The sequence below is a fragment of the Neolamprologus brichardi genome, chromosome 16, assembly GCF_056152115.1.
Source record: "Neolamprologus brichardi isolate AB-2024 chromosome 16, ASM5615211v1, whole genome shotgun sequence".
NCBI lineage: Eukaryota > Metazoa > Chordata > Actinopteri > Cichliformes > Cichlidae > Neolamprologus > Neolamprologus brichardi.
In genome coordinates, this window is record NC_142119.1 from 22,634,800 (window position 1) to 22,660,710 (window position 25,911).

The following is a 25,911-nucleotide window of genomic DNA, read 5'->3' on the forward strand; positions in this document are numbered from 1 at the left end:
TCTTGCAACTTTGCAGACAGTTTTCCTCTATTCTCTTATATACACAGACAGAAAACTTGCACACAAAGCTCCCAGCACCAAGAGACCTCAAATCAACAAGTGAAAGGAGAGAAAGTACTTGACAGTTTTCAAAGTCTTACATTTTCAGATTGGGTGCTACAATGACAAGCTGGCCAGCACTTCACTTCTATGGTAACGGAATGACTGCTGTGGATCTCTGTCATTCTGGGTGACAATAGCTCCCTCTGGTGCTGACGAATAAGACTGTGAGCAAAAGAGAAAGAGAGAGGGAGGGAAAAGTGTCTGCAAGTGAGAGAGAGAGAGAAAGCTTTTGGTTCAGACTGGGAACAGAAGGCAGCTCTGTCAGGCTGTGTCCTCTTCTTGTGAGAAAAGGGAATATCAAAGGCAAGACAGGAGTCATGAGGGAGTAGAGTGGAGTTGGGGGTATAAGCAAAGAGATTCAGCGAGATGAGGTGAAAGGAGGCAGTGCTTCAGAGAAGACTTTCAGTGTCGATGAGAGGCGTTACGTAATTTGTGCAGATGGCAGGTTGAGTGTCTCTCTCTCCTCCCTATGTTATATCCCTACCTCTGCCAGGACACATTATCCTCTCATTCAGGAGGGTGTTTTAGGTCTAACTTTGATCATTTGTTCTGTTTACGGTGTGTGTGTGTGTGTGTGTGCATGCGTATGTGTGTTTGATAGGACACAAATGAACTTACGGAAATACCACGTCATACACAACTACTTGGAGCCTGGTTCAGGTGAGGAAATCTAATGTCAACTCCAATTTGTGTTGTTTTAGCAGATAAAATACAAATATAATACCTCACTTTCTGACTGTTAGTGAAATAGAATGCAAGACACTTGTATTTAGCATTAATGTGAATGTCTTTTCTTGCAGGTTTGGGGTTTTGACCTGGAATCTTCATCTGTCAGATAGGCAGGCTGTTAAGGTCATTATTTCGAAACTGATGGTGGCACTAGGAGAAAAAATCCAATTTTGCATCCAGTTTTTGTCACTAGATTAAAAGTCAGGGGCTCAGCACAGCAATTAGTGTTCTGTGCACATCATGATTATGTGTTGCACATTTTATGACAACGTTGTGGAGATGTTTCGCCAGAGAAGAGGTCAAAGGATGAGCAAAGTAAAAGTGAAAATAAGAGTTTTGGGGATTTATTAGCATTTATTTTGCCACTGTGCCATTCACGTGCATTGATAAACTACACAGGCACAGTACACAACTGGATTTTCATTGTTTATGTATGTAGGTAAGCACAGGGGTGTTGTTTTGTAAGAGTAGTGCTCTTTTATTTTATTTTTTCAAAAAGACGTATTTATCGCAGCACCAGACACCGTATGCCCACTGCTGTTTTATCACTATTACTGTCTGCTATTACTATCTATCACTGTTACTATTGCTATTATAATTTACATTTATGCGGGAAACCTTTCAAAGCAACGTTGGTGCTGTTCCTGTATTAAGAGAAGTTGTAATAGAAAAATGGTTGCGCGATTGTCATAAATCAAGTGCTTTCATGTCACACAAAGGCCAGAGCATCAGTCTGATGTCAAATTAGATCTGGAACGAGACTGCAGCAATAACGATAACCAGCTCAATGTATTCAGCTACATGCAGGCAAAAAGTTCAAGTTCAGAAAAGAGAGGGATTGTACTGTTTTAGTAAATCCAGGCTTTTACTTTACACTGCATGCAGCAGCACTAATATGAAAGAAAAAAATGGATGGAATGACTGTTTAATATGCAAATGTTTGAGACTTTATTAAGGCAAAGAGCATGAAGAGGGAGTTCTAATGGCTGGCGCTCAGGATGTGATTTTGCCTCTGCTTGTCTTTGCTGCATAGTTACAAGCATTGATTTGCCTCCCAAATTCAGTGTTTCTTTGTTTGCACTGACAGGCATTGCCATGGAAACACAAGGGAGTGAAATTACAGTAAAGTTAAGAGGGAAGCTGTACCAAGGAGCCCAGTCCACCACTCTGTGAAGTGCTGGTAAAATTCAAGACCAAAGGCAGCACAACATCATCATCTCTCTGGGGCTGAGAGAACTACGGTCTGCCATAAAGTTCCTGAGTGTTCTTTTAGTCTCTCACATCTTTAAGAGAAACACTGCAAGTTTTACCTCAACTTGTACACAATCACCACACAAGAGCCTTCCTCGGCATGACAGTAATCAGATGTCTGCAGTTGTTTCCTCTAAAGTGAAAGCAATAAGTAGATTCTATTTCAGTCTCTAAAACAGATGGGGTGTTAAAGATTTATGGGGCTGATGAAGGAAAAAAAATGAGTCAGGAAAAGGGAGGAGAGGAAGAAGGAGAGTGTGAGACAGATGGAGGAAAAGCATCAAAATTTTGATTGGATTTATTCAGTTTTGCAAGTCCAGAGATTCAGATCAAAACTAGCATTTATAGGCAAATATATACAGTACATTGCAGTCTGTGAGTATTTGCAGAGCAACACATTTTTATTTTGGCACATTGGTTTACCACAGTATGACTTTATTCTTTAAAATTATTCCCAGCTGCACTGAAAACCGGTAGAGCTATTCCATGAAATGCTATGAACAGATAAATTGAAACAAGAGTGATTTAATTGGAAAATGTGAGTTAAAAGAAGGTAAAGTACAGCTATTGAAATCCTTTGCATATATTGCATCACATAGAAAGAATGTCTCTGCTGTTCAGTCGTCTCCACCTTGATTGGTGTTCAAAGGGAGCGATTCACCCCAGCGAGATGGAGTTGACTTCTTTCCTTTTGAGCCTTTACTTCTGCACATCTTGAGCATCAGTAGCAATATGGCCATGACTATGACGATGAGAACTGTAATAGTTATTTTATAGGTACTCATGTTGCATTCAGACATGTGATTAGCATTGCCTGCAAAGAAGAAGACAAGGAAAGGTATCTCCAAAAGTTGATTCTGTTCATCTAGACGTAGCGTTTTGTGGAATATGGGGCGCTGTTTAGTTTCTGATTTTTTCTGCCAAAACCATGTGACATGGAACTTGGATTTATGGCTGGGTTGTTAGTTGATGTTACAGGGGATGATGAAATTTTGCTTTCTGGGTCCTCTGCTTTATCTCTGCTTCCTGCTTTGGAATAGAGAGACTGTTTTCTGTGAATAAGCACAAGGGTAAAACTTTAGTTTAACAGACCTTTAATAACAGACCAGTCAGTGAGACTTAATGAAATTCTGGGATATACTGGCAGACAAAAGAGAAAGGAGATTAAAGAGAATTCAGGAGGACTTGTAAACAACCAAACTGAGGGAAAAAAACAATTTAACAATAGGCAGGACACATGCAGCTTGCACACAGGAATGAGACAGAATAAGAAATGACTCCATCAACATCAAAAAGAGAGATAGTGCAGACATCAGCTGTGCCCAGAAGATGACCAAGAGAGGTGGCATACTTTGCTGGGTTTTGGGAAATATGCTTTTTTACAAGGAGTTAAATTAGATGATCAGTGTGACTCTCAATGCTATGCAACTGAAACAAAGCTGCAGCAAGAAGATATTAGATTAATTATAGCTTCTTACGCTCATTTTCAGCTCTATGTTTATTAACTGATTCTATAAATGTATCTTGTTTTAACTCAAAATGGGTACTTCTGTAACTTCATGTGCCTTCTTGTCCTTAGCGGGCGACCAGCGGCGGTGGTCTGCCGCGCAACCAGTACGCTGCTGTAGGTGCCGCAGGTTCTCTTGCTTGACCAACGATTATCTTCGTGTCACCCTCACTTTGCAACTCATGAACTCCTCTGCTATCTCTGTAACACCCTCCCGATTTATACTGATGATGTTGGTGAACAAGGCCATTGGTGTTGGTTTGTGTTGCCAGGTGACAGAGAGCTGACCTTGAACCCCATCCACTTTACAGGAGAGATGCATTTACAGCCTGCTGCATTTTGACTGACAGCCTGTTTTCTGTGAGGAGATGAGGTACCAGACAAATAGTACTGCTGTGTTTGAGAAGTTACTCATGAAAAAGTAATTTTACTAACAGAAAACAAAATAAATAAGCAAAGTAACGCTTGGTGTAAGTCTTAATAACAACAGATAAAATTAACAATGTAAAAAGTACACTGAATTAAACCCTGAATAACCCAATGTGCATATGTTAATTCTGACCCGGTGTGGGCTGGAGTCTTTGGCTTCTCCTTCAATAAAAGCATCATCTTGGCTTCTCTCTTGAGGCCAGACTGTACAGATATACTCTCCCTGGTCCTCAGTTCTCTCAGGTTTTAAGATGAGACGGTAATCTCTGTTTCCAGTCCGGGCGGCTCTGAACTCTACATTTTTCTGACGAACATTGTACTCCGGTGCCACAGTGAACACACCTGTGGGACCAATGAGAGCCAGCTCCACACTTCCCTTGAGCCATGCTTCAGAGAAGAATCTTTTCTCCACATCCTGTGTGTTTATGTCACAGGACAGCATCAGCTCCTGCCCCTCCTGCAGTGCTGCTGGCTGTGCTGAGATTTCCACTGCCAGAGACGGAGACGATGGCTCTACCACCTCTACTCAAGATAAAAATGAAAACAGTGAGACATCCACACAGGTGTCTATAGGATAAGTAAACATTAATGTGCTGACCAATATCAAGATGTGTTATTAATATAGCATGACTGAGTAAAATCAATTAAATGCTTCTAACCTGTGGCTTTTTAATTTTTTATTAAGGATACTGTGGTTTACCATCATGAAGAAGTGGCTGAGGCAGTGTGTACATGTCTTAATCATTTTCTTTTGGAGTGTGGCTCCAAGGCTCAGTCTTACTGTTTAAAGAAGAAGATAATCCTACAGTAGATTCAGAAAAACATGGTGTTAAATTAATAAAATGTTCATGATTATCTTCTCTCAATGCAAGTAATAAGAGCGTGTTGGCATGATTCACTTTATTTTCCGTCATGCAGGAAACAGTTTTCCCCAACGATTGCAAACACTTATTGCTACTTTTTCATAAAAAGTGATCCATGAAAATAATTTGGAGTTAATTTAAGTTTATATAGTTAGACTGATATTAAAATATAGAGACCAAAGAACAATTCTCATTTATGAAACAGGGAGTTTAATCTCTGAGGTTTGTAATCATATAAAATTTGAAAAGGCAAGTTGCACACAACACAGACAACATATTTAATGATGGTGATTCTGTGTTTATCTATATTTTACTAAATAGCACCAATAGCACTACTTACTAACTCTTTACTTTAAAATTTACTTTTCAAGCTCATCATCCAAACCTTCAGCTACAAGCCCAACAATATTTCCTCAGTCAGTGTAGCTGTATCAAAATCTGTCTGCGCCTTTTCCCACCTTGATTTAGACTTCTGTGTTGAATCTTCCACTGTGGGCTCCCCCCGCAAAACCCTGCGGCATAAAGTGAGACAGGCAGCAACAGTTGTGTTGCAGTTCAGTATAATCGATTCCTCCTGTGTACTCCTGTGCAGCTTGAGAGATAAAGTAGTAGTGGGTAATTAATCTGATCCCCCAATCCAAGTTTGCCCCTTTTGAACTGATTTGATTGAGTAATGCTGTAGATTCATGATGCAATGGTGCCACCGGGTGGAGAACCAAAAGAAGTACAGTTTTACCCAGTGTCCTTAAATTCTTCAGTCTCTTGCTTTATTTTTTGGGATGTTTGAAAAAGAGGAGAAATGTTAAGAAAGTATTAGAAAGACTGCAATAGTCCCTAAGGAAAATTCACATTTGAAACAAACAAGGAAAGACATGTGCAAAACAACAACACATTTATCTGGACTGTTTATATGGACTATCGTTGCCAAGTGCTGGCTCAAAGAGCGTGTTCTGATTGTTGGGGTTTTCTCTGTATTATTGTTTAAAGAAAGAAATGATAATCTATCTGGCTTTTTAGCATGTGTGTGTGTTTGACAGGACAGAAATTCATACAAACAACACATCTTATCCAACTACAGGGAGCCTGGTACACGTGGGGAAATCTAAAGTAACCTTCCATCTGTGCTTCCATCCTGTTGCGTTATCAGATTTAATGTTAAACATGTTCACTGTCTCTTTGTGAATTTGCATGCTGATATTTGTATTTAGCACTAATGGGAATGTCCTTTCTTGCAGCTTTGTGGTTTCAAACATTGAAATCTTGACCTGATGATGACTCTGTCAAAGGTCACAGAAGTCATAAATGATGTAGCTGTTCGGAAGTTCATGACAAACTATGCAGCTCAGGAGCTTCATGGCAGGTTATTAAGACCCTTATTGCTAACCTGATGGTGGCACTTAAAAAAGGAAGTGCCACCAGTTTGATATCCAACTATGCATCCTGTCAGGTGCTCACCAAAGTGATTAGTGTTCATTCTCTGCACTCCCATAATATCTGCTTCACATTTCATAACAATGATATAGAGACATTTTACCAAAAAATGTCCTCATGGCGGTGCTAGAGAGTTCAAAGAAATTAATTGTGTCACCGTGCCTTTCAGGTATGTTGATAAACCAGATACTGTAGAGTATAACTGCCAATTTTTCATGTGAACAAGTAAGAAGAGAGACTGTTTTTTGTAAGAGTAGTGTTCTTTACTTTCATTTTTAATCAAGAAACTTTTTCACAATGCCAGACACCAGATGTATTCTGCTGCTACATCACTGATTTCACTATGTGAATACAGCATTTGTGTATTTTAAGTTCACAGCAGTGCTGTTCCTGTATTTAGAAAAGTTGTAATAGGAAAATGGTTGCACAATTGCCATAAAAATTCTCATGAAATCAAGTCGTTTCATGGAACATGAAGGCCAGCACATCAGTCTGATGTCAAATTAGATCTGGAATGACACTGCAGCAATAGCAATAACCAGCGCAATGTGTTCAGCTACATGCAGGCAAAAAGTACAAGTTCAGAAAAGAGAGGGATTGTACTGTAGACGTATGAACTGACTGTTTAATATTTTAATGTTTGAATGTAAAGTTAATGTTTTTTAATTTGTTAAAAACATTGGATGTGATTTTGCCTCTGCTAGTCTTTGCTGCATAGTTAAAAGCATTGATTTGCCTCCCAAATTCAGTGTTTCTTTGTTTTGCTCTGACGGGCATTGCCATGGAAACACAAGGGAGTGAACTGTACAGCAAGGTGCAGAGAGAAGCTGTACCAAGGAGCCCAGTCCACCACTCTGCGAAGTGCTGGCAAAATTAAAGAGCAAGTGCAGCACAACATCATCATCTCTCTGAGCCTGAGAGAACTACGGTCTGCCATAAAGTTCCCGAGTGTTCTTTTAGTCTCTCACATCTTTCAGAGAAACACTGCAAGTTTTACCTCAACTTGTACACAATCACCACACAAGAGCCTTCGTCGGCATGACAGTAATCTGATGTCTATGGCTGTTACCCGAAAAGTAAAAGCAACAAGTAGATTCTATTCCAGTCTCTTACATAGATGTTGTTCACAAAAACAGATAATCACAATGGGTATGCTTGCTGCAAAGAAACGCATTCTTTTACAGTGGCGGTCGCCTTCGGCCCCGTGTTTTAAGAGGTGGCTTAACGAGATGGTGTCTGTGGCCAGGGTGGAACAGATAAGATTTGACAGGAGAGGGAAACTGGTGCGTTTTTGCACAATTTGGCAGCCATTTCTAAAATTCTTAAAAATGAATTGATCTTAATTTTATTCCTCCCCCTCCTTATTTAATTACTTTTTTATTTATTATTGTTATGTTTTTTTCTTCTCTAAATTTACTTTACCTCCTTAGTTATTTTTTTCATTAATTTATTTTTCTTCATGCTTACAAGTCCACATATGCTAACTGTAGTAACTGTTTACAAATGAATCTGTATAAGTATGTTGTGTTCAGTTGTAAAAGCAAAAATAAAATATATTAAAAAAGAAGGAGAGTGTGAGACAGATGGAGGAAAAGCATCAAAATTTTGATTGGATTTATTCAGTTTTTCCCCAATACAGCAGCCATACAACCAAGTAATGGCAGAAGATTCAGAATCTCACCAGCACATATATACGAAAATATATACAATATATTGCAGTATGAGTATTTGCAGAGCAACACAATTTTATTTTGGCACAGTAGTTTACCAAAATGCTGAGTTTATTCTTCAAACTTATTTGTTTTTGCACTGAAAGTAAATCACTAGATCTATTTCATGGAATGTTATAGACAGGTTGATTGAAGACTGGTTCTAAATGGTACTAAAAAGTATGTGCAGTCCAACTAAAAAGTCTTGCATATAACATCATGTGTTTAAAAAAAAAAAAAAAAAAAAAAAGCCTCTGCTGTTCAGTCGTCTCCACCTTATCTGATGTCCATAAGCCAGTAGCAATAGGACTAAAACTAAGATGATGAGAATTACAATAGTTATTATATAGGCTCTTGTGCTACATTCAGAATCGACATTAGCATCACCTGCAAAGAAGAAGACAAAGAAAGGTATTTCCACATGATCTTTTGATATTTACTGAGAGAAATGACATGTTAAGAGAAATGTGTTAAGACATGCCTACCTTCCGTGAGAACACTGACATTCAAATGCCCTGACTTTTCCACTGCAAATTTTCTCCACCCACGAGACAGAGAAGGCAGCCACTCCTCTACCTCACAGAAATACAGGCCACTATTTTCAGGGCCAAGGTTCAAGAACGTGAGGCTGAATTGGCTGGGGTCAGGGTGGTCGTATCTCAGGCAAACATTCTCCCCAAACCTGTGTTGCAGAATGGAGTTTCTGTAAACTGTGAATATGGGGTGCTGTTTAGTTTCTATTTCTTTCTGCCAAAACCATGTGACCTGGAACTTAGATTCATTACTGGATTGTTTATTGATGTTACAGGGGATAGTCAAATCCTGGTTTCTGCTTATATTCATCGCTGTATCTTCCTTTGGAACATAGAGATTATTTTCTGTGAATAAGAACAAAGAAAACTTTTTTTAAAAAGACATTAGAATGAGTTGGTAATATTGACAGTTCACATGCCTGGTTTATCATAGCTCACATCATAATCAGTATGAAAAGTTAAAAAATTTCAGATCACAACCCCTCCTGGTTGTCTGTGGTGTTCCCCAAGGATATGTCTTTTGCTCACACCTAAATATTCCTTTTTTATCTTTAGCTCACATTTTTAGGCATACGTTTATGTTGTTAAGCTGATAACATACAACCATACCTACATGAAGATACATTCAAGCGTTATGACTGAAAATCAGGATGGGGATTGATTACCTTTAACGACTGTCTTAGCAGAATACTCTCCATCATAAGCACCTTCTAAGTTGACTGCAGTACATTCATATTCCCCTTCATCAGTTTTCTGCAGGCTTTTTATCTCGAAGCGGACTGAGTTTGGTGAGAGACGTTTCAAAGTAATTTCATTTTTTCTCACACGGATTAGGTGATTGGAATATGCAAAAGTATCTTCATATGAACGGATGATTTGGATCTCAAAGTTTGGGTTTGAAGGCTTCGTCATACGGAATTCAAAATGTTTGTCAGTGTTTTCACTTCTGAAGCCACTCACACTGCAGGTGATGTAGAGGGGAGAGCCTAACACACGATACAGAGGCCCAGCTTGTACTTCAGTTTTCACTCTGGCCTCTCCTGAGTAAAGCAGAGACAAAACACAAATGAAGTTATCGGAATCCTGAAACATTAAAGTGTCACTCATGTATTTAAAAGTATTAAAGTATCATATACTGTCTGTTATGGCACATTATATAGACTGTGCACCGAACATCTATTGATATATCAAATTTTACAGGTATAAAGAATGTTTTCAAAAAGATATATTTAATTGTAATTCTGATTAAAAAATGTTTGCAAGTTTTGTCAAAAATGTCATCTGTATCTTGGTCACAATTTTTCTATTTCTGAAAATTGGGAGTTCCTGCTATAAACTATATGAGATAATGTATACAAGTCTAGACAAAGACCGAGCTTGTCAGGAGTATAGTAACTTTATCTTGTTGTTTGGCTTCTTTTTTGATTGTTTTTTTCCCTTACATTCCTTACATCTATTTCTTCAACTTAATCCTATTCTTGTTCGTTTTTTTTTTTTTTTTTTTTTTTTTTTTTTTTTGGTATGTTGGCTTGATTCACTTTATTTCATGTGGGAAATAATTTTTCCCCAGAGAAAGCAAACACTTTTTACAACTTCTTCATGAACGAGACTTTTAAAGTAATTTACAGCCAATTTGTTTTCATGCAGCAATTAAACTGATATTAAAACTATTGAGACCAAAAAAATGAACATTTATCAGTGAGTTTACTCTGTTTTTGCTAAATTACATTTTATAAAATTTGAAAATCAATTTGCAAAAACCACAGATGGCATTTTAGAATTATCAGAGACATTAACCTTCATTTACATCTATTTTTACATATTGGACTTTTATAAATTGGTCATAGTTAATAATCTGACATTTCCTATTACTCCTCATGATCATCAATCAGGCTCAAATGCAACTACACACTGCTACTTACCACAATGTAAAAGTTGACCCAGGCAGAGCATCACACTGACCCTCCAAAGAGAGAGCAGGAAACGGCTCATCATGAACCTTCAACTTCAGGCTCAACACTGTACGTCCTCCGCTGCGATCAAGCTCTTGGTTAATGCAACTGTGTAATCTGTGTAATCGCTCTGTCTGTTCACACCTTGATTTACCTGCTCTTCAGGTTACGAACCCTCTGAAACCTTTCCCGCTGCAAATGGGAATATAATAGCATGAATTTTTTGGAAATGTAATTCTGTGTCCCGTTGAGGAAGACGGCAAATATTGTGATTTGGCCTGTTCAGTTCGCTCCTGTGCATTTTCGAACCCAATAAAAGGATTCATAGGATACATATCTAATGAAATTGCCAAGCCTGTGGGACTGGACGTGAGAAAACATACGAAGAAGTGGAAAAACTGGAGGGACAAAAAGGTGTGGGGATCAAATAGAGAGAAGGGCATCCCAGTCCAGCTCATAAATTGACCATTGCAAGACTTAGCATTAAATATAATAAATCAAAAATAAAACCTGCTGGACATTTTCACCTTAAACTAATTCAATGACTTTGCTTGTTTCCAGCAGGTAATGCAAGTTTTTGACAAATTCAGAGAAAGATAATTTTCCCCAGTCCCCCTGTCCTTGTCACAAAGATTGTACCTTTGCAGCTACTTCCTCTCTGACAATAAATACAAATACAAAAATAATTTCTAACTTTTAGATTTTTTGGATTCAATTATTCATCGATTCAGTTAAAAAACGTATTTACATCCATGATTATATTCTTGCATAGGCAGCTTGAGAGATAAAGTAGCTAATTAGGCTGCTTAGAACCACTCCATCTAAATTTGGCCCCTTTCTCCAAACTCTGCAAGCTTGAATTTATTTGTTTGAATGATGCTGTATATTAATGACGCAATAGTGCCACCTGGCGGAGAACATAAAGACATACAGTTTTAACCAGTCCTATTCAAATTGGCAATTCAATAACCAGGCTGCTTGAAAATGGCGGGGAACTTTACTTTTAGATGTAGAAACATGAAGTGCTCATAAAATAAAGACAATAACGTTTTTAATTTTTGTCAGTCTCTCCTCTGATTGTTATTTTAAGGATGTTTGAAAAGGCATAAAGAACTTTAGCAGCAGTTTCTACTTTTAAAAACCTTGGCACTGTGGCAGGCTGGCAACCTGTCCGGGGTACACCTCGCCCTGTGGTGCCTGGGAAAGGCTCCAGCCCCACAACTTTCGTGATAGAAACTTATTGTGTTTTTAAGGATAAGCCCCCCAGTACTCCTGTCTACTTTCTTCATCTAGTGACTATTCCCCTTTTGTCTTTGCTAACCGCTTCATTTGAATACTGTCATGTACTTCCTTATTGCACCACCAAATCTCCTCGCCCTCTTTCTTTCTTGGCAGTTTTCCTCAGCACTTCATTTGTGCTCTCCCAGTTATGTGATAACTTTTTCCTGCAACCCAGAGCGTGTTTCAACTCCTCCCTGTACTCTGTGCAACATTCTTGCTTCTTCATTTCCCACCATTTAATCATTGCAGCTACCTTCATGTGCTTCCTTTTTCAAAATCCTCCTACAGATTACTATCTAACCTTTCCTTGCCGCATTCTTACCTGTAAATGCATAATTTCTGTTACTGTTACATGAGGAGAGAACTTAATCTAAGGACGGCAAATCAACAACTGTTTGTTTGTTTTCAGCATTCTCACTCCATCCATTTTGTTAGTGCTGCTTTGTAATTCATCATGATGTTACTGCATACATGATGTTACTGAACATGTCATAATTAAATTGAGATACTTGAATTGAGTTGAATAAAATTGATCAGAGTTTTAACAATAGCTGAAAGCTAAAGTTTACCCCCCCCCCCCCTCCCCCCCACTTTGGAGGAATGTTTTTCTTCAGATTGATTATTTTTACTTTTGATATTATAGACACAATTTTCTAGCGAAGTGATGAGTTTTAATATTACTTTTGTGCCAGCCCCTTTGTGGAACAGCACATGGTTTGTTAGCTAATTAAAAACAGAGTTTTAGTGCCTTACATATGAGAAAGGCTGAGAGCGGAGCATCATGTCGGTTGACTTGGGAGGAGGATGTGCGAGTGAAGATATCACCTTATTGGTGACACAGGTAAGACAGCCATCCAATCTGGTAGCATGGCATAAATACATTTCTTAGACAGTGAAGGAGAATCATCCTACTCAACATGTCAGTGAAGAGAACTAAAAGATTTGTACCTCCTAACACAGTTATACCACTCCAGTAGGGGTGTTGGTGTCATGATGGAAATAAAAAAACTACTCAAATGTCCAAAACCTCTGCACCATGTGGTCTGTGTTTGACCCCAGCCTGCCTAATCAGCTGCGACAACCTTGACGTCTTGTATTTATTTCCGACTGCACCTTCTTGATAAGCTGTCTACCTGTGTGTGTACTTTCTTCCATTCTTATTTCAGCCTTCTTGAAGTATGTGTTCATTGCAGCCCTTTCTATCTCAACATCTCGTCACCTGTGTTTTCCATTCAACCACATGTCCATTGAAGTCTGCTCCAGACACTACTCTCTCCCACCTTTGGACACTCTCTATTACTTTATCCAAAATGCTTCAGAATTCCTTTTTCTCTTCTGACATCCAACATTTAGGGTATTTGCACTGACAACATTCAAAATCCCCCATTCACTTTCTAGCTTCATACTCATGATCCTGTCTGATACTCTTAACCTCCACAACACCATGAGTACACTCTTCCTTCAAGAATACCCTGCCCTATTTGTTTTCCTATCTGCACTATGGTAGAACTCTTTGAATCCCTCTTCACTGTACCTGGTTTTGCTTCCCTGCCACCCGATCTTCTGCACACAGGATAGCTTCCTCCCTTCTCTTAATTATATTAGCCAGGTCTCTGTCTCTATACCAGCCATATCCCCCACATTTAAATTCCTTAATCGGGGCTCCAACCAATCTGGTATGGAAATCTCATTTTTATGATCCACATGTTTGATTTGGCAAAACCTTTTTTGTCAGATGCCTTTTCCATACTCAGCCCCCTCACCCACTGTTTATCTGGACTGTTTATATGGACCATCGTTGCCAAGTGCTGGCTCAAAGAGAGTGTTCTGATTGTTGGGGTTTTCTGTGTATTATTGTTTAAAAAAGAAATGATCATTTATCTGGCTCATTTGTGCTTTTTAGCATGTGTGTGTGTTTTATAGCAAAGAAATTATTTCATACAAACGCCAAATCTTATCCAACTACTGGGAGCGTGGTTCACGTCAGTAAATCTGTTGTGGAGACATTTTACCAAAAATGTCCCCATGGTGTTGCTAGAGAGGTCACAGGATCAACACAAGTAAAAGTGAAAATAAAATACATTGTGTCACCGTGCCATTCAGGTATGCTGATACTGTAGAGTATAACTGTTGAGTGTACAACTGCCAGTTTGTCATGTAAACGAGTATGAACAGAGACTGGTTTTTGTAAGAGTAGTGTTCTTGCCAGACACTGGATGCCTACCACTATTAAATCACTGATTTCACTACAGCATTTGTGTGTTTTAAGTTCACAGCAGTGCTGTTCCTGTATTTAGAAAAGTTGCACAATTGTCATAAATTAAGTGCTGACTGTTTATAAAAACTCAAACATTAGCATATTAAAGACAAAGAAGCTGGCTGCTGCTGTGGATGCGATTTTGCCTCTGCTAGCCTTTACTACACAGTTACAAGCATTGATTTGCCTCCCAAATTCAGTGTTTCTTTGTTTGCACTGACAAGCATTGCCATGGAAACACAAGGAAGTGAAATTAGACAAAATTTTCGAGGGTAGCTGTACCAAGGAGCCCAGTCCACCAGGCTGTGAAATGATGATAAAACCATCATGGAGGCAGCACAACACCATCTCTCTGGGGCTGAGAGAACTACAGTCTGCCATAAAGTTCCTGAGTGTTCTTTCAGTCTCTCGCGTCTTTCAGAGAAACACTGCAAGTTTTACCCCAACTTGCACACAATCACCACACAAGAGCCTTCCTCAGTATGACAGTAATCTGATGTCTATGGCTGTTCTCTCAAAAGCAAACGCAATAAGTAGATTCTATTCCATTTTCTTACACAGATGGAGTGTTAAAGATTTATGGGGCTGATGAAGGGGAAAAAATTGAGTCAGGAAAGAGGAGGAGAGAAAGAAGGAGAGTGTGAGACAGATGGAGGAAAAGCATCAAAAGTTTGATTGGATTTATACAGTTTTGTGCCAGTGCAGCAACCATACAACCAAGGCAAATAATAGCAGACACTCAGAATCTCACTAGTACTTATACATAAATATATGAGAATATATATACAGTGCATTGCAGTCTGAGTATTTGCAGAGCAACACATTTTATTTTGGTATGTTAGTTTATCAAAGTGCTGATTTTATTCTTCAAAAGTATTTGTATTTGCACTGAAAGTAAACTGGTAAAGCTATTTCATGGACTGTTATTGACAATAGGTCACCAACAGGCAGACTGTTATCCTATACAGACCCGGACCTACAGCCAAAACAGAAGGTTATGATCTAGGTTCAGTGGCTGAAGAAATGCACAGACCAACTTGATGCGAGTTAAGCCGTCCCACGTGATACTAGTCAGCCAATCAACCCAGTGCATTCCAGGTGGTAAACACTGACTCTACAGTGCAGACAGAATGAGTAAGGTACACATGAAAAGACAGTAGACAGAAGTGATGTAAAAAGAAGAAAGGAGAAATACAGATGACTGCAATGGGTAATGTTAAAAAAAGATACAGGTGACACGAAGAAAGGAAAGAAAGAATAAGGAACAAATTTTGCTCTGCCATTAGAAAAGTAGAGTGAAAATAGACCAATGAGTAAATGCTGGGGCTCTCCTGATGCAATTTGTTGATCTTGAAGATGATGTGGACCCGAAAGAGCAGTTTGTATGAGATGACCCTTCCACTTTTAGTGCCCCTGTGTTCTGCTCACAACTGGATAATTTTCTCTATAAAAACCCTTTCTGTGCATACAAATGTCTGAAACTACACGTAACACCTCTCCTCGCTCACAAAACCTTGAATACGTGTGCACCACTCACCTGGTACTCACAGATGATGTCGCACGCCCACGTGGGGTTTTCAAGCAAATTTTACGCTGTCAACTTTGCACAGATCCACACATGTAAGCTGCCTGTATATATGCTTTTTGTTTGTTTATTTCAAATAAAGTGGACACTTGTAAAGGCAGAAAGTAAAAGAACAGTAAAGTAAATGTAAAAGTTTATTTATGTAGCATATTTTACAGACAGATGTCACAAAGTGCTTCACAAGAGAGGTATCAAAAACACAATACATCCATAAATACATCATAAAAGCCCTGGTCTAATTAAAAGATTTTCGAAATAAAAATGTCTTTAGCTGCTTTTTGAAGGTCTCCACTGAGTCCAAACGCTGTACAGATAGAGGAAGTGCATTCCACAGACTTGGTGCAACAGCTTGGAAAGATCCGTCCCCTCGAGTTCTGAAACAAGTGTGGGGGACCACTTGTCTAAAAGTAGGTGGAGTCCAACTGAAAACTTTTGCATATGTGCGTTTAAAAAAAACAAAAAAAAAAAGCTTCTGCTGTTCAGTCATCTCCACTTCGACTGGTGTTCATAGGCACTGATTCACCCCAGAGAGATGGCCCTGACTTGTTTCCCAGTGAGCCTTTACTTCTGCACATCGTGACTACGAGTAGCAGTAGGACTAAAACTAAGACGATGAGAATTACAATAGCTATTATTATATAAGTCCTTGTGCTACATTCAGAATCGGCATTAGCATCACCTGCAAAGACGAAGACAAAGAAAGGTATTTCCACATCTTTTGATATTTACTGAGAAAAATGACGTGTTAAGAGAAATGTGTTAAGACATGCCTACCTTCCATGAGAACACTGACATTGAAATGCCCTGACTTTTCCACTGCAACTTTTCTCCACCCACGAGACAGAGAAGGCAGCCACTCCTCTACCTCACAGAAATACAGGCCACTATTTTCAGGACCAGGGTTCAAGAACGTGAGGCTGAATTGGCTGGGGTCAGGGTGGTCGTATCTAAGGCGAACATTCTCCCCAAACCTGTCCTGTAGAGTCGAGTTTCTGTAGACTGTAAATATGGGGCGCTGTTTCGTTTCTATTTCTTTCTGCCAAAACCATGTGACCTGGAACTTGGATTCATGGCTGGATTGTTTGTTGATGTTACAGGGGATAGTCAAATCCTGGTTTCTGCTTGTATTCATCTCTGCTTCCTCCTTTGGAATAGAGAGATTGTTTTCTGTGAAGACGCACAAGGATAAAATTTCTGTTTAACAAGGTATCAGTAAGACCTAATGAAATTCCAGGGGACAAGGGGGGAATCACAGGCAGGAAACATTTTACGTTGTACATTAATCCCTATTCTCTGACTTTGCTCCTGATAATTCAATTTCTTAAGAAACTTGGTGTAAATCCTTTGAAAATGTTTTTGTCCAGTTGTTTTATAAATGTATTCTCACCTTACCAAATATTTAATTCTAACTTTCAGACACTTCACAGTATAGACACAGCTCTGATCAAATCACCAATGATTTACTAATGTCAGCTGTCTCTGGGCTCTTAAACATACTCGTGCTCCTTGATCTGAACTCTTCTTTCGATATAATCTCTCATTACAAATAAAGAGATTAGAATGAGTTATTAATGTTACCTTGTGTGTTAAAGATTTATAGGGCTAATGAAGGGAAAAAAATCAGGAAAAGTCAGGAAAGAGGAGGAGAAAAACATCCATGCAAACATAAGCTACAACATTAAGAACATTAACATTCCAACAGAACTCTTCTAAAAGTGTGATCATACCTGTTACTTTTACACTGAGTTTGATAGCACCACCACTGTCTGAGGCCTTCAGCTGCCAGTGAGCTTCATTATCCAGCTGGTATTGATCCACTTGGCACCAGTAGGTTCCACTATCCTCTTCATGGGCTTTCTGAATACTTAGGTAAAAGCTTTTCTGAGTGGGTCTGGACAGGCGTAGCCGCTCCTGCAGGCCTCTGATGTCGTTCTCTGGGTAACTCACCAGGCCGGCGTGGTCAAGCTCCACCAGGGAGGCATTCTTCAAAGAAGAACTGTGTGCAGCATAATGCCAAATGACTCGATAGAAAACCGAAGAACCAGAAGCTCCTGAGGTGATGCTACAGTTGAGCTTGACTTCCTCTCCTTCTTTGGCAGTCAGCTGCTGCTCTTTCTTATCTAAACGAAGGTTGGGGGCTAGAAAATAGAAATAAGAAGATGAAGTTATATATTTCTAAATGGCATGTTTCATTTATTTTTGTGCTTATTGTATATGGCATGTGAAGTAATAAAGTAATGAAAAATAAATGTATTCACCAGGCTCAGTAATTGTTAGCACTGTGCTTTTGGACACTGTTGAGAGCAGATACCATTCACCACGAGGATCTTGAAGCCACTCGTCCACTTTGCATGTATATAAACCTTTATCTGAGATTCGAGCTTGCCGAATAGTCAGTTCAAAAGTGGGTCCTTTGCTGCGCCTCATGCTGATTCGCTGACGCAGGTCCACCTGGGATTCTGTTACTATGGAATTCCGGTCCAAGCTTACAATGGTCTTATTTCCTGCATTTTCCTCATGCAGCCAGGTGATAGAATAGAGTGATGATTCAGACGTTTTTGTGATGATGGAGCATGTTATTGTTATGTCAGTGCTTATAGTTCTTGTCAACGCAGGGATAGGTGACACATCAAGCCTGCTTACTAGAAAAGGAGACAATATTTTCATTATTTTCTGAGGAAAGAGGGAAAAAATGACTCTTTCTATTTAATGATGCCCCGAAATGGCTGCAGCTGGCAGTACCTGGGTTGTTTACTCTCACAGAAAGCTGATTGGATGCTTTCAACTCCTTGTGCACATTCTTCAGTAAGACAGACACATTACACTGGTAGCTTCCTCCTTCTCTGTGGCTGGTACCAATGACCAGCAGATAGTACATGACTTCAGTTTTTCTGCTTTCTACTCGTAGCTGGTAGTGGTTCTGATCTGCAGACCAACTGATGGTGCCATCAGGGGAAAGTGTCAGGATGGTGTCTGGTGTTTTAGCCTCACGTTGCACGCTCCAAGTCACTGTTACCGGCGTGTGTGGCCCTCTGACCCGGCACATCAACTCCAATTTTTCTCCAACAGTCACCCGAGTCTTGCGACTGATTAGAGACACTCCCATCAGCGTGTCTGACACAAAAATCCAAAATAGTCAGCGACAGCAAGTAAGAAAGTAGAAGCTGGTGATCAAGCAATCATTAGTGTTGAAAGCACAATAAAAAAAATCATGCATCATTTCATCTTTTAAAAAAGAAAAGGTTAGCTTGTTTATAAAAATGAATACACAAAAATGACTTTCATCCAATATGTGTCATGACATCTATGTCTCAAGCTTATAAATGTATGAATTAGCCAGTTTTAGCCATGTATTTATGCAACTACGTGTCATTTTTAAAAACTGTAAGTGAAACCTAAACTACATTTGCCCTAAAACAAAATATTCAGTCAAACACAAACATTCTAAGGATAGCTTTTTTTTCCCTGAAAGCCTGGCTTGGCAAAAAAACCCAAACATTTGTGCTTGTGGTTTGTTAATGTGTAACCTACCTGCTGAGTGTTAATGTCTCCTGTCATATAGTTATGAAAATGCAAAGAAATTTAAATAATTCCTTTTACCATCCTGCCTATTAGTCTGATATTCAGCATTGTTTGCCTATTATAACCACTACCCTCCTTTTCACATATGCTGCTCACCGTTGCCTCTTTAACTTATATGTCCAAAGAAACAGCTAATCCTGAACTGCCCCTGTGATATACTCATTTGTAATTCTGTCCATCATCAAGATGCAATGAAAACCTTAGCATCATCAAACCTTTTCTGTTTTGACAGAGCCAACAAATCATACTTCATAGAAAGTTAAACCTTCCCAAAGTGGTTTTAGAAAAGCTCAACAAATCACACCACTCAATAAGAACAAACACCTGTTACAATGAAGGTAATATCATATGTCTTGAATAGTTTGCACTACACAAACACACAGACACATCTTACCTATAGAAATCACTGTCACAGTGGTAGTTTGTGTCTGGTTGTGAGTCTTGCTGTTAGTTATGCGCTCAGACACAGCACACCGGTACACTCCTGAATCAGACAGTGTGACCTCATCAAGCACTAAGGTGAAGTTGTCAGCAGCTGGACGCATCACCCTCACTTTGCGACTCACGAACTCCTCTGCTATCTCTGTAACACCCTCCTCATTTATACTGATGATCTCAGTGAACGGGGCCGTTGGTGTTGATTTGTGTTGCCAGGTGACAGAGAGCTGACCTTGAACCCCATCCACTTCACAGGAGAGATGCAGCCCGCCCCCTTCGGCCACATTTCCTGCCTGCTGCATTTTGATTGACAGCCTGTTTTCTGTGAGGAGATGAGGCAACAGACAAATAGCACTGCTGTGTTTGAGAAGATGAAATAATTTCCCTAACAGTAAAAAAAAACAGAAACAAAAATATGCAACCTAACACTTTGTTTAAGCCTTAATACCAACAGATTTAAATCAACAATGTAAAAAGGAAAGTGAATTAAACCCTGAATAACTATGACAAACCCTGAGGCTGAAATGCTACAACAAATAATATTCAGTCAAACATTCTGAAGACAGTTTTGTTTTCTGAAAGTCGCACTCGAAATTCAGCTAAAAAAATTACATAAAACAAAACGACGTTTGCTTTTTGTTAATAACTGCAATCTCATTGTTGAGTGTTGAAATGTGGAAACCTAAAATTTTGACTTATGGTGATACAAAGAGTAAATCCACTAAATAACATGATTTTTGCTTTGTAGACGTATTCCATCTAGATTTCCTGTGGGTTAATGTAAATTTTGATTTAATGTGTTTCAGTAAACAAAAGAAGGATTCCCAAAGGATTACATTGAGACTCTCAATATCAGTATGTTTTGAATGTTTGTCTGCCATTTTCTTGTAATATGTCACTACGGATTAAAGTGTTTAATGAATGTATCTGCAAGTAAACAGCTAATTACTCAAGCTGACCAAATTCCATATATTTACTTTGTTATTCCTTCTGTAATATTTGAAGTGTAGTTTAACAAAAAAGTGTTAGAATTTATGATAGAAACGCCTGTTACAATGAAGGTAATATCATATGTCTTGAATAGTTTGCACTACACAAACACACAGACACATCTTACCTATTGAAATCACTGTCACAGTGGTAGTTTGTGCCTGGTTGTGAGTCTTGCTGTTAGGTTTGCGCTCAGACACAGCACACTGGTACATTCCTGAATCAGACAGTGTGACCTCATCAAGCTCTAAGGTGAAGTTGTGAGTAGCTGGACGCATCACCCTCACTTTGCGACTCACGAACTCCTCTGCTATCTCTGTAACACCCTCCTGACTTATGCTGATGATCTCGGTGAACGAGGCCATTCGTGCTGATTTGAGTTGCCAGGTGACAGAGAGTTGACCTTGAACCCCATCCACTTTACAGGAGAGATGCAGCCCGCCCCCTTCGGTGACATTTCCTGCCTGCTGCATTTTGATTGACAGCCTGTTTTCTGTGAGGGGATGAGGCAACAGAAAGAGTTAATAACGTTCGATAAAATTAACCTAGTGTATTGGAACTTACAGGTTCCTGGCAGAATCAGCAGTATTGAGAATAATGGGTGTATTAGTGGGAGGTGCTGAGGTAACAAAAGGCTGTGCACCAGGTGTGGTAGGCCTTTGTCTTGTTCAGTGAACGGGGTTGATTAAATACCGTCCTCATCTTTGTGCAGTAAATGCACTATCAGCTAGATGAGTCACTTTAGCAGATTAATTACTAACCTGTTTCTTTTAGAGGTATGTCATGAAACAAAGCAAGCTGGTGTTAGTGAAGTACCTCTTGACCCATTTTGTTATTTTATTGATGCAAATTTATGTTAAAGCCCTTCCTCAGGAACCTTAACCTGTAGCTGGCTAAACTGTGGGGATTTACATGTTTAATTATTGAGCATATTTGTAGCAATGCAGTCGTGTATGATGTGTTAATGCTATGCGTGATTCTAATTATTCCTTGCTTCTGTTTCAAATTCCAGTCATGTGCCAGTTATTATCCACTGGAGTTTTTAAATGGTTTCTATTTTAATTTTTTTGTTTTAGATATTGTGTTAGTGATTTTAACCCTGGTCCTGCTGTTTATTTCATATTTATTATTTATCTGTATATTTAAGGTTTCCTGGTAGCAGCTGGTGTGCTCACTGGGAGTGGTCAGGTGTTAGGTCAGACCTGGTGAGGTGATGGAATTGAGTCTAATGGGTTTTGGAGTGTGATAACTGAGTTAATAAATAATCATTTTAATAGTGCTTCACACTGTGCCACAACCTCTGTATGTGCCCTTGTCAAGTGAATTTTAGTAGGACCAGTGGATGTAGTCAATGAAGCTACTTATAACAACAGTTGAAGTGGATATTTTGACTGCAGTGTTTGTCACAACTTCTTCACTCCTCTCTTTGGGAGCAGACAAACAATGTAAAGGTACAGTGACTTAAACCCCTGAATAACTGAGTGTGTATGTGTTCACTTTGACACACCTGTGGCTGAGATGCTGACCCGCTGTGGGCTGGAGTCTTTGGCTTCTCCCTCAACAAAAGCATCATCTTGGCCTCTCTCTTGAAGCCAGACTGTACAGATATACTCTCCCTTGTCCTCAGGTCTCACAGGCTTTAAGATGAGACGGTAATTTCTGTTCCCAGTCCGGGCGGCTCTGAGCTCTCCATTTTTCTGTCGAACACTGTACTCCGGTGCCACAGTGAGAACGCCTGTGGGACCAATGCGGGCCAGCTCCACACTTCCCTTGAGCCATGCTACAGAGAAGAATCTTTTCTCCACGTCCTGTGTGTTTATATTACAGGACAGCATCAGCTCCTGCCCCTCCTGCAGTGCTGCTGGCTGTGCTGAGATTTCCACTGCCAGAGACGGAGACGATGGCTCCACCACCTCTACTCAAGATAAAAAATGAAAACAGTGAGACATCCACACAGGTGTCTATAGGATAAATAAATTTAATGTGCTGACCAATATCAAGATGTGTTATAAATATAGCATGACTGAGTAAAATTCCCACCTGTGGCTTTAACTGTCAGGGCCATTTCTTCTGCATTCTTCTGTATGATGATGTACCAGGAGCCATCAGGATCTTGGATCCACTCCTGAGCCTGGCAGTAGAACCTACCTTGGTCTGATGGCTCAACCTCAGCCATCTTTAGGCTGTACGAGGCCTCTCCCCATTTATCTAAGCGTATGAGACCTGCTTGGTGACGCCTTTCAAACCCCTGGCCTGGGCTCAGTGTAAAATCTCTATTCAGAGAAATGATAGGCTGAGCGTCCTCCTGTCCATCTTTATGGAGATACCAGGCAACAGACAGATGGGTGTGCTGGCTGGTGCTGCTAGAGGCCAGGCATGTTAAAGTCAGAGCTTCACCCTCGTTTAAGCTCAGTGGTGTGGAAGCAGATGATGAGACACTCAGGGAGTCTTCAATCACTATGAAACCACATCAGAGAAATCAAAAGTCATGAATGCTCTGACATAGTCTGTATCGTACCTACATGAAGATACATTCAAGCGTTATGACTGAAAATCAGGATGGTGATTGATTACCTTTAACGACTGTCTTAGCAGAATACTCTCCATCATAAGCACCTTCTAAGTTGACTGCAGTACATTCATATTCCCCTTCATCAGTTTTCTGCAGGCTTTTTATCTCGAAGCGGACTGAGTTTGGTGAGAGACGTTTCAAAGTAATTTCATTTTTTCTCACACGGATTAGGTGAGAAGAATATCCAAAAGTATCTTCATGTGAACTGATGATTTGGATCTCAAAGTTTGGGTTTGAAGGCTTCGTCATACGGAATTCAAAATGTTTGTCAGTGTTTTCACTTCTGAAGCCACTCACACTGCAGGTGATGTAGAGGGGAGAGCCTAACACACGATACAGAGGCCCAGCTTGTACTTCAGTTTTCACTCTGGCCTCTCCTGAGTAAAGCAGAGACAAAACACAAATGAAGTCATCAGAATTCTGAAACTTCAAAGTGCCACTCATATATTTACAAGTATATTTATAAGTATCTAACATATACTGTAAGTTATGGCACACTGCATGAATTGTGCATAGAACATCCATTGATATACAGGTGCACACAATGTTTTCAGAAAGATTTTGATATTTTTTATTTTTTGAGGTCTGATTTCCCTGTGGAAATATGTTTGTATGACATTTATGATTAAAAGAAAATGTTTGCAAGTTTTGTCAGATATCACCTGTAACGATGTGGCCTGTTGGCTCGATTGGCTTTATTTATTTCATGCAGGAATATATTTTTCCCCACAGAAAGCAAACATTACTACTTTGTCATAAAAGTGATTCGTGAAAAGTGAAAATAATTTGGAGGAGCTAATTTTCTGTAGCAACTAAACTGATATTAAACTATGGAGACCAAAAAAGAATTAACATTTATCAATCAGTGAGTTTACTCTGAGGTTTTTGCTAAATACAATTTCATAAAATGTGAAAAAACATTTACAGACAACACAAACAACATCTCTGAGACATTAAAATTAATATTAACCAACTACTTGAATTCACTGTACTACTTACCACAATATAAAAGTGGACCCAAGCAGAGAATCACACCCGCCCTCCAAAGAGAGAGCACGAAACTCATCGTGAGCCTTCAACTTCAGGCTCAACAGTGTACGTCCTCGGCTGCGATCAAGCCCTTGGTTAATGTGTACTGTGTGATCTCTCTGTGCCTTTTCATGCCTTGATTTGCCTGCTCTTCAGGTACATTACGAACCTCTGTAAAACCTTTCACGCCGTAAATGGGAACATAATGACGTGCAATTTCTTGGAAATGTTATTCCGCGTCCCGCTGAGGGAGACGGCTACTATTGTGATTGGCCTGTTCAGACTGCTCCTGTGCATTTCCGGTGTTCTGACAAAACGCCCTACTTTGGCAAAACGTCCTACCGTAAGTAGTTTATGCACATTTCTGCTGTCACAGAGTCATTTCAGCACAAATGTAAGTAGGTACGACGGTTTGCCACTTAACTTTGCCCATCAGAGTATGCTTGTAGCTCATAATTATAAAGCCAGGACGGTTTGCCACTTCATTTTAGCCATTAAAGTATGCTTGTAGGTCACATTCACAAAGGCAGCATGGTTTGGCACGTAATTTTACCCGTCAGAGTATGTGTTTAGCTGTTATTAACAAAGGTAAGATGATTTGCCACTGAATTCTAGCTGTAAAATTATGCTTCTAGCTCATATTCACAAAGGTAGGATTGTTCGCCACTTAATTTTAGCTGTTAAAGTATGCTTATACGTCACATTTACGAAGGTAGGAGGGTTTGGCACTTAATTTTACCCATCAGAGTATGTTAGTAGCTTATATTCACATAGGTAGGATGGTTCGCCACTGAATTTCGTGTTGTGCGCATGCGTAGAAACAACGGGTAGGATGGATTCCCAGAACACTCGGCCTCGTACATGTCAGTGAATTCCTGTCGGGAAATTGCCAAACAGTGTACGAAGAAGTGGGAAAACTGGAACGATAACGGGGCTTCTTTTTTTTCTTGCTTCCCCAAAACGAGTGGGGAGAGAGAAAGGCAAAACTGACCGCCGCTAGACATTACAAATACATGTCTTAAAGATAAAACCTGCTGGACAGCAAGTCGCTTCCACCTCTGAATTCGTGCAAACGAAACTCATGTCTTTGCTCATTCCCAGCAGGTGATGCACGTTTTTGACATTGACATTTACATCCTTGATCAGATTCTTGCATAGGCAGCTTGAGATAAAGTAGTTAATTATGCTGCTTAGGACCACCCCATATAAATTCGGCCCCTTACTGCAAACTTTGCAAGCTTGAATGTGGTTGTTTGAATGATGCTGTATATTAATGAGGCAATAATACCACCTAGTGGAGAACATAAAGACGTACAGTTTATCCAGTCATATTCAAATCGGCATTTTAATTTGCAGACTGCTTAAAAATAGTGGGGGACTTTATTTTTATTATTATTTTTTATTATTATTATCAATTCATAAAATTAACAAAATAACGTTTTATGTGTTTGTCATTCTCTCCCTTGATGCCATAAAAAATATTCTTAGGTATGTTCAAAAAAGGCATAAAGAGCTTCACAGCAGCAGTTTCTACTCTTAATAACCTAGGCACTGTTGCAGACTGGTGACCTGTCCAGGGTACACCTCGCCCTGTGGTGGCTGGGAAAGGCTCCAGCCCCTCCAGGACCCTGAATTGGACATGCAGATGAGAATGAATGGATGTATTCAACA

At 39.5% G+C, this 25,911-nt stretch overlaps 1 protein-coding gene across 1 annotated transcript; it reads right to left on the reverse strand.

Annotated features, from left to right (window-relative positions):
• Nucleotides 1–15,780: 15,780 nt before the first annotated feature.
• LOC102799207 (immunoglobulin superfamily member 2-like) lies at nt 15,781–24,285 on the reverse strand. Its single transcript, XM_087829711.1, has 11 exons — nt 24,211–24,285; nt 23,214–23,588; nt 22,680–23,096; nt 22,147–22,554; nt 20,767–21,132; nt 19,606–19,971; nt 18,372–18,743; nt 17,888–18,271; nt 17,357–17,767; nt 16,404–16,796; nt 15,781–16,308 (listed from the first exon to the last, which is right to left on the reverse strand). The coding sequence occupies exons 1-11, from the start codon at nt 24,275–24,277 to the stop codon at nt 16,109–16,111; spliced, it is 3,759 nt and encodes a 1,252-aa protein (XP_087685837.1). The 5' UTR covers nt 24,278–24,285; the 3' UTR covers nt 15,781–16,108.
• Between the last annotated feature and the right edge of the window lie 1,626 nt (nt 24,286–25,911).

What these genes read in the sequence shown, in the direction of transcription:
- LOC102799207 (XM_087829711.1), bottom strand. Translation starts at nt 24,277, where the DNA reads ATGAGTTTCGTGCTCTCTCTTTGGAGGGCGGGTGTGATTCTCTGCTTG. An exon ending in TGTGACAGTGATTTCAATAG is followed by an intron (nt 19,972 to 20,766) that starts GTAAGATGTGTC and finishes ATCTCCTCACAG; the next exon opens with AAAACAGGCTGTCAATCAAA. An exon ending in GCTAACAATTACTGAGCCTG is followed by an intron (nt 17,768 to 17,887) that starts GTGAATACATTT and finishes TCTATTTTCTAG; the next exon opens with CCCCCAACCTTCGTTTAGAT.